Source organism: Rissa tridactyla, chromosome 12 (genome assembly GCF_028500815.1).
Source record: "Rissa tridactyla isolate bRisTri1 chromosome 12, bRisTri1.patW.cur.20221130, whole genome shotgun sequence".
Classification (NCBI taxonomy): Eukaryota; Metazoa; Chordata; class Aves; order Charadriiformes; family Laridae; genus Rissa; species Rissa tridactyla.
In genome coordinates, this window is record NC_071477.1 from 18,627,925 (window position 1) to 18,636,853 (window position 8,929).

The following is an 8,929-nucleotide window of genomic DNA, read 5'->3' on the forward strand; positions in this document are numbered from 1 at the left end:
AAGCCTAACCTTGCCCCTTACTGCAGGTACTTTGTGTGTGTTCATGCAGACCTGAGAAATATATTGTAGTTGACTTATCGCTTACAAGTTGTAGGAAGTGGCCCTTGGCTACGTGACCCTCTCCTCTACCCTTTCTACCTGTTCTGACTCACCCTCGTTCTTCGATACAAACCAGAGAGGATTCTGGCAAAGTGTTGCAGTCTAACAGGAATACTGTCCTGACTTCTCCTTTCCAAAACTTGATCTCCTGACTACCTTTTCTGGGAGACAGCGTCGTTCTGTGTGTCAGCATAAAGGGAGTTTGTTGGTTTGCATCACTTGGATGTAACTTTCTGGTGTTGAAGCTGAAAGGCTAAACTAAGGCAAGAGCTGAATGATGGGGAGGTACGAGGATTTCTCCCGTTGTCGCGGGAGTGTGGTGATAGTGCTCTCGCTGCGGTGTCCCTTGGCAGCCTTTCTCTACTCCCAGGACAGACGAGGCCGGGGGGCAAAGGGGACTGAGCCCCGTTTGTCGTGTTTCCCCCCTGAGCCCATGAAATAGCGCTTTATTCCCGGAGCCCCTTGCCCTGGAACTCGGAAGCTTTCCCTCCCGCCCCGGCTTCCCCGGTGCCTGCTGGCGGCCCGGGCCCTTCGCGCCGCCCGTCGGGGAGGACAAGGTCCGGGAGCTCCCCCCGGGCACGTCGGCGTTTCGCCCCGGGCCGGGCCCCCCGCTCCCGCGGCAGCCCGGGCCGAAGCCGCAGCCTCCGGCAGAGGCTCCGGCGCTGCCGCCGCCTTCCCCGGGCGACGGCCCGTCCCCGCGGCCCCGGCTCTCGCCCGCCGTCGCGGGCCCCCCCCCGACACGCGGCTCGCGGGGACCGTTTCCCCCCGCTCCCGCCCCCAGCGTCGGCCGGGGCCGGTAACGGTCTCCGAGCGGAGCCGGCCGGAGCGAACCGCGGCCGGAGCGGCCTCTTCCCCCGCGGCAGCCCCGCAGCCCGCAGGAAAGCGCCGCCGCAGAGCGGCCCCGAGCGAGCCCGTCCCTCCCGCCCCGCGGCTCCCGGCGGCGCCCGTCAGGCGGCGGAGCCCGGCCGGCGAGCGGGGGCATGGCGGCGCCGGGCCCGGCCTCCCTGCAGCGCCGGCTGCAGAGCTCGCAGGAGGCGCGGCACCGGCAAGCGGTGCTGGTGCGGAAGCTGCAGGCGAAGGTGAGGAGCGGGGGCGCCTGCCCGGGGGGAGCTCCCCGAGGCCGGGCCGGGGTGCCCGCGCCGTCCGCGGACGGGACTCGGCGGCGGAGCCCTCGGGGGGCGAAGGCGCGGCCCCGGCGGGGTCCTGCCCGGGCCCTGCCCTGCGCTGCCGCGGGCGGGACGGCGCCGAGCCCGGAGCTCGGGGGAGGGAGGGAGGGAGGCCCCGGGAGCCGCCCCGTCCCGTCCCGTCCGCGGTCACCCCCGAGCCGCTCGCCGGGGCTTGGCCGGGCTCGGGGGAAGCGAAGCTTCCCGGTCCCGAAGGGACTCGGTGTCGGAGCGGCAGCGCCGTGGCGCGGGCTGAGCTCGGGCTGCAGAGAGCGAGAGAAAAGCCGGTGCCGGAGGAGCCGGGTCCGTCCCCGGCTGCACTCGCTCATCTTCATGCCGTGTCTGCGCCCAGGTCCTGCAGTACCGGACCCGCTGCCGAGAGCTGGAGCAGCAGCTGGAAGCAGGAGCGGTGAGTGCGCGGGGCGCCGACTCGAGAGAGCGGCCGTAGCGTTCGGGAGCGAAAAAGCTCCCCAACCGTGACGGGGGAAAGCAAGATTGTGCTCCCGGAGGGTTTCAAGAAGCGCTGCGAGTTTGCCCGCCCGTGTTTTGCCCAATTGCCGCTCTCAGAGCAGCCAGCAGTCCCAGAAATGCAGGATTGGAGTTCGGGGCAGGAGTGCTTTCTTGCCGGGGAACGTTTTGTCCCGGCTCTCAGGAGAGGGCTTTGCTCCCTGTTCCGTTTTAGGGCTGTCTGTGAAATAGAATGGGGTGAAACACAGCGTTTTGGAAGGCAAGAATGCTGGCTCTGTGCTTTTTGTTCTGCTTCACGGCTAAAGCAGAGCTAGGAAACGAAGGGTAGGAGCGTAGGAGAGCAGTGCCGGGCTTCAGCTGGAAGAACTGGACTAAACATTCGCTTTCTTCTGCAGGGCTGCCTCGCAGGCAGATGGGAAGAAGCCACAGAAGCCCTGGAGAAAGGCCTGCTTCAGGTGGAAGAGGAGCAGCAAAGGTACAAGGGAGAAGCGTTCCCCCCTACTCGGTGCCCTGGAGAAAGGATCTCAACACAAAGACCGCCAGAACCCCGGCTCAACAGAGCTGGAGCAGCCCCTCCGATAGCCCGGCCACAAAGCTTCCCAAAGGAGACAAAAGCTGGGTCTTCGCCTGACCCAGGGATTGAGAGGGAGGAAGAGGAAGGAAATCATTGCAGGGAAGATGCCCAGACAGACGCAGTATGGCCTGGCCGGAAGGAAGGAAGGCACAAGCAAAGACGTGGGAGTAAACTCTTTATTGCAACGCAAGCGGGTGAGGTCTGTGTCTGCTGCCCAGGGGCTCTACACCTCGCTTGCCGCACACCTCCTCAGGTCATGGGCCACAAGCCTTCCCGCGAACCCCCTCCTTTCTGAGGCGGGCGGCTGGGGCTCGCCTCTGACAGGCTTTACACGCAGTGATCTGCGCCGGGCTCCTGTCTGGGCAGGGGGCTTGGGACCTGCTGGAGGGACGGGCTGTCGGGACCACTGCGCGCCCATGGAGGGGAGGGCGTCCTTAGCGGGACAGCACGGCTTTCCCTCTCGTGGTGCGCGTGGTTTTGTGACACGCCTTCCAAAACTCAGTTCGGGGGACAGGGCAGGCCCACATTGACAGAACCGCTCCGACGCAGAGTCGACCGTGCAACGTGACCTGGTCCTCACACTCAAAGTGCTGGCTAAAGGTGTCTCAGAGTCAGCATCGCTACTGACCCTCCCGGCCAGCTTGGCACCTTCCCGTCCCCACTCGTATTGGGAGAAGATGTGGCCTTCCTCCAGATCTGCTTTCGCTCTTCTGCGTCGCCCTGATTTCAGGGAGGTCTTGGGTGGGGGTGGGCAAGCTGGTCTTCGAGGCTGCAGCAGCCGCTCGCCCAGGCAAGAAGTGTTGATGGCTCCCGGTCGTTTGGGGGCATCCTTCAACTTGGTCATGTGTTGCCGAAGCCTTTCCTGAGGAGGAGACACCAGGTTGTGGCTCGCTGTTGCCTGGACAAGCGCTCGCAGCCCTGCGTGCTGAGGCTTCCCGCGGGCGCAGGCCAGGGCTCCGCTTCAGCCGTGCGACGAGGGCAGAAGAGAAGGGCTTCCCTCGGCACTCTGCGTGGCTGCACGTCGCCTTCCTGCCCGTGCCCACCCCAGCACCCTGCGCAGGCTCAGCTCCGAGCCCCGTAGTCCTTTCCCCGCCACACCGCCTGGCCCCCCAGCACAGCCCTCCCCTCTTCTGCACCGACCGCCTCCCCAGCAGGCAGCAAGTGAAGCCCCAGCCCTCGGCACCGTGCCGCTGACCGGTGCCCACCAACGCTCGGCTTTGCCTACCTCTTCTTGCCTGGACATCTGCTCGGCGCGCAGCTTGAGCGTGGTCAGGTACTGCCTGTACTCGTTGAACTCCTTCAGAGTGCAGACCACCTATGGAGAGAGGAGGGGAGAAACCCCCAAGAACAGTCAAGCCAGCAGACTGCCTTCCCCGAAACAGCCCCAGCCCAGCCGAGGGGAGCTGCTCCTCTGCAGGAGGGGCATCCCTGCTCCCAGGGAACCGCTTCTATCGGCCCCATGACGTCCAAACCTACTCTGCCATCACGGGTGACCAGGCCCTGCCTCCGCAGCCTCTGGAAGTTGTTTTTGCGGTTGTGATAGTCCTGCAGATACGGGTCGTGCAGGCTGTTGTACTCCGTGCGCAGCAGGCGACAGTGGGGATCTCCCAGGTCGTAAAAGCCTGAGGGCCGTTGAAGCTGTAAGAACAATGTTCCAGAGTATGAACGGGCCAGGAGAGAGCGGCAGGGAGGAACGCACTCCCGAGCTCCTCACGCACACAGGGTGGCATTTCCAAACCTGCGAGGTATAGCCTAATTCCTGGCTTACTTCCCACCCCGAGGAAAGATCTCTCTACTTCGGAGACCCTCCAACGGAGGAGAAACCCTGTGCCTACATCCTCCTGTCTGGTGGCTATCCCCTCTGGCTGTAGGAATGCAAGAGCTGCACCCACTGCTGCACCTGTGAGGAGCTCAGCTGAAATGTTGCCTACAGCCACGTCTTCTCCTCTGGCAATTCACTCTGATGGCACCAGTGGGCTTGTGCTCCCCAGAGGTGCCAAGCTGTCCTTGTGGAAAGGCAAAGGGAGTTTGAAGGCCTGACACCAACGCTCTTCTCCATCCGGCTCTAGGCAGCGTGCAGCTCTGCTATGGGCACGTCCTCCTTTCTCTCGGCACCACGGCGCCAGGAGCTTCCCTCGACTGCCAAGCCCTGTCCGACTGAAGGGCTGCAGCCCCCGCCGTAGCGCAGGTGGCCACAAGGACTTCTCCGAAGGACGGGGACCCCGTAAAAGGGGAGAGCTTTTCTACCCCTTCCTACTGCCCTTACCTTTTCCCCCAGCTTTGCTCGGCAGTAGACAGGCTTGGAGCCGCGCACCACAGGGATCTTCACCCCGAGCGGGAGGTCCACCAGCAGCTCAGGGTCCCTCAGCACAATGGAGCCTTCTCCCAGGTGCTGTCTTATGTGCCCGAGCTAGGAAGACAGAGACACTCAGGCGCTAGCTCAGGAAGCCTCCCGCACGGCGCTTGCAAAAAGGGCACGTGCCGAGGCCCCGGAGCAACCCCCGTGTCCCAGGCTCCCAGGCTGAGCCCTCTCCATCGGCCCACTGCTCACATCTCTCCTCATTTGCAGTGCTCTCGCCAGCGCGTCTGCCTTTCGGACGCCAGCAGTGAGACCGTGCTCCATGGCTCCTTCCAAGACTTCTCCTGGAACTGTGACCTTGCGCTGGCACCTCTCGCTACAGAGGCACCCAGCTGTAGTCACCCCCGCCAGTCCCCAGCCAGCGGCTATATAGAGCACTCGCGCATTGTTGCGTCGTCGCGTTGCCGCATTGTGACTCACTGCGTCGCCGCGCCGTCATCCTGTTGTATCACTGTGCTGCCATGCCACCGCCCGGCTGCTGCGCACCGGCCTGGGGGGACCTGCCTGCAGGCCCGTTTGGACAGACCTGTGTCCACCCGCTCTTGCTGGCCCAGCTTGGAGAGGTCATCTCCACCGGCCCCTTCCCACCTCAGCTCCTCTGTGATTCGGGGAAGCAAAGCAGGCATCCTCGCCAACCGGCAGGAACTGCAAGGAGCTGCCGCACCACAGATGCTGGGTTTTGGCTCAGCTTTACTCCCTTTTCCGTTTTAGAGCTCTTCCCTCTTTGGCCGCCGGTATTTTCCAGTGCTGACATGACTAGTCATATACGTTGAAGCATGATCTCTGTAATCTTCAGTAGCTTACACAGGGGTGTCCACTTCAATCCGCCTTTCACAGGTAATGAGGCAAAGGACAGTCATTTGGAATAGTAGCCTTTCAAAGAAACAAAGAACTACACAAGTTCCTGTTATTTTGATTCTACTGTCTTTGCTGAGGAAAAGCAAGGCTGTCCTGTCTCCACGAGAGACGCCTCCCTCCTTATCTTCATCCCATGATGGCCAGACCAGTCTTCACTCCCCCGAGTTGCACAAGAGAGAGCAAAGCCAGTCTTAATTGCTCTTTTAGCACAGAGACGTCACCTCATCATCCAAATTCCAGACCTCGGGAGAAGGCAGATTATAAACCGCAACCAGTCCCCCTACAACTCACTGCTCTGGCAACTCCGCAAACCCCATGGGCAGTGGCACGTAAGCACCGATTACAGAAAACTAAATCATGATACCTTGCCACTAACGGCTGCCATTCCAAGCATAATCTCCACCGTGCCCACAATACAGGCTGCTGCCCGCCCCTGGATGGCAACTCTAGATCTGAAGGACTTCTTTTTTTACGGTCCCCCTAAGGGAGGAGGACAAACCTCAGTTTGCGTTCACTTGGGAGGGGACACGGTATACCCAGCTTCACAGGGCTATAAGCACTCCCCCACCATTGCCCACAATGCCCCAGCCAAACTCCTTGATCCTCTGGAGGTGATGGCAGGCATCCACATCCATCAATACCTAGACAACACCTTCATTGGTGGAGACAATAAAGAAGAGATGAGGCAAACAGCTGAGTCTGTCTGGGACTTGCTACCCAAAAATGGGCTGGAGGATCCACCCTCCAAGTGCCAGGGCCCCGTACAGGAAATCAAACCACCATTAATGCCCCGTACCTCGCCCAGCTTTCTCCAGTAAAGCTCAGGCTGGGAGGCCACTGGAGCAAGTCTTGAGGGGAAAAGAGGATAAAAGGAGATCCCCGGGCATAGAGAAAGGCAGAGGGAAGGCTCTGGGTGGCACCCAAGGGCACACGGAGGGCCGTGGTGGATCCCCAGAGGCACGCAAAGGGTGGACATCGAAAGGCACACAGGGGGCTCTGGGCCGCAGCAAAGGGCACACCTAGAGCTCCAGGCCCCAGCAAGGGGCAAACGGAGGGCCCCTAGGAAGCCCGCAAAGAGAAGTGGAGGGCCTTGGGAGGCACACAAAGGCCGTTTGGCGGCCCCACAGTTGCCCCAAGAGGCCCACGCTTGTCCTGAGGGGACAGGGAAAGGCAAACAGAGGCACCTTGAGAAGACAAGAGGAGGGCTCCTGTGGGAAAGGCAAAAAGCTGAAGCCGGTGCCTTGGCAGGACACCGAAAGGCCCCTCGGGATGTTCTGAGGGGACAAGAGAATAAATGCACAGAACAAGGCGCCTTCAACAGCACCGTTAGAGGGGGGGTTGCTCCCACCGCTCCCCTTTGGGTGAGCCCTGGCACCGGCTGCTCGAACCTGCCCACCTGCACCATTCTGGGCCTCCACAATAGACCTGCCTCCCCGCTGCGCAGCGAGGAGACCCAAAGGACAGGTGGCAGAGCGGTCCCCAGGGGGAGACTGGCTGCAGCTTTTAGGTGGGAGTGGTGGATCCAAGTCTGTTTTTCCTCCACCTTTCCTGCTGAGAAACCTTAGTCATAAAAAAAATGGCCCCTCCCACCAAGTACACAAGTTATTCTTTCTTTTGTGTACTTTTACTGGAACATTAATTCCCGAGGTTGAAGTGGTGCAGAGCCTCTTCTAGAGGTACTGGTTGTATTACCTCTGCCTGGGCCTTATTGTATTTTAACAATTTCTGAACCTGTAAAATCTACTGTGTCTCATTTTCATTTCCTGCTAATGAAATTATATGAGTGGGTACCTCAGTTCTGGGGAGTTGTATCAGTCTTTCAAATAGTATTGCATAGGAAGACAGTTTCAGTTTTTGTTGAGGTCTTTGTTAAATATTCATTAAGGGTAGAGGTACTTCTGGTGTCGGTGTGCTTAAGCAAATGAGCAAGAGACAACCTCCTCCTCCTCCTCCAATCTGTCACCACGAGGCATCATTTTTGACCCCGAGTGAAACAAAGGGGAGAAATTGAGTGTGAGAAAGCCCTTGTGTTTCTCCGAGGTAGCACAGAAATGCATGCCTCCACCGGGGTGCACATCTCAGAAGCGTGCCACCCCTTTTCAGACTGGGATGGCTTCAGGGGATGACCACTGGCTAATGAATTGCCAGCCCCACTTTTCCTCTTCTTCTCAGGCTCCTTACCATAGAATCATAGAATGGTTAGAGTGGGAAGGGACCTTAAAGACCATCTCGTTTCACATCGCTGCCCTGGGCAGGGACACCTCCCACTAGACCAGGTTGCTCAAAGCCCCGTCCAACCTGGCCTTCAACACGTCCAGGGATGGGGCAGCCACAGCTTCTCTGGGCAACCTGGGCCAGGGGCTCACCAGCCTCCCAGCAAAGAATTTCTTCCTTATATCTAATAATTTCTAAAAATTTCTTCCCTATATTTAATCTCCCTTCTTTCAGTTTAAAACCGTTCCCCCTTGTCCCGTTGCTCCGCTCCCTGATCAGGAGTCCCTCTCCAGATTTTCCAGAGCCCCTTTAGGGACTGGAAGGGGCTCTAAGGTCTCCCCGGGGCCTGCTCTTCTCCAGGCTGAACCCCCCCAACTCTCTCAGCCTGTCCCCACAGCAGAGGGGCTCCAGCCCTCGGATCATCTCCGTGGCCTCCTCTGGCCCCGCTCCAACAGGTCCATGTCCTTCTGCTGTTGGTGCCCCAGAGCTGGAGGCAGCACTGCAGGGGTTCTCCCCAGAGCAGAGCAGAGGGGCAGAATCCCCTCTCTCTCTGCTGCCCACGCTGCTGGGGATGCAGCCCAGGCTGCCGAGGGCTTTCTGGGCTGCCAGTGCACATTGCCGGCTCATGGTGAGCTTGTCATCAGCCAGCACCCCCAAGTCCTGCTCAGGGCTCTCTCACTCCATTCTCTGCCCAGCCTGTGTTTGTGCTTGGGATTGCCCCAACACACGTACAGGACATGTTGAACCCCACGACGTTGGCACGGGCCCATCTCTCCAGCCTGTCCAGGTCCCTCTGCTTGTCATTCCTCCCCCCAGCGCGTCGGCCCTCATGGGGAGCTGTACACAGCCGGCCTCCTGCACCTGTGGCTTCTACACACGCATCTGCCGTACATTTCCAGGCTGCAGCCAAAGACAACGCGGGACAGCCTTGGCCGGGAGCGGGAGCTCTGCGAACAGCAACAAGCCCGTCGTGAGAGAAGAGGGCAGCAGAGAACGGCCTCGGCCGGGGCCGCTGCCAGCGCCTCCGCGCTCTCCCCCGCCTGCCGCCACAGCGGGGTGCGTGGAGAAACTCCTGCGGGACGGCGACGCGGGGCTGCCGGTGCCCGGCTCCGGTCCTTCCCGCAGAGCGGCCCTGGCCCGCCGGAGGAAGAGGCGGTGCCACGGCTGCGGCCTTCCCCTTCCGCCGTCCGTGCG

General features: G+C 60.8%; 1 protein-coding gene across 1 annotated transcript; it reads right to left on the minus strand.

Moving 5' to 3' along the window:
* Positions 1-2,228: 2,228 nt before the first annotated feature.
* LOC128916752 (fibrous sheath-interacting protein 2-like) lies at positions 2,229-6,582 on the minus strand. The gene is made up of 6 exons (XM_054218770.1): positions 4,856-6,582; positions 4,571-4,714; positions 3,781-3,942; positions 3,530-3,619; positions 3,005-3,166; positions 2,229-2,240 (listed from the first exon to the last, which is right to left on the minus strand). Exons 1-6 carry the CDS (start codon positions 4,925-4,927, stop codon positions 2,229-2,231), a joined length of 642 nt encoding a protein of 213 aa, XP_054074745.1. The 5' UTR covers positions 4,928-6,582.
* Positions 6,583-8,929: the final 2,347 nt, after the last annotated feature.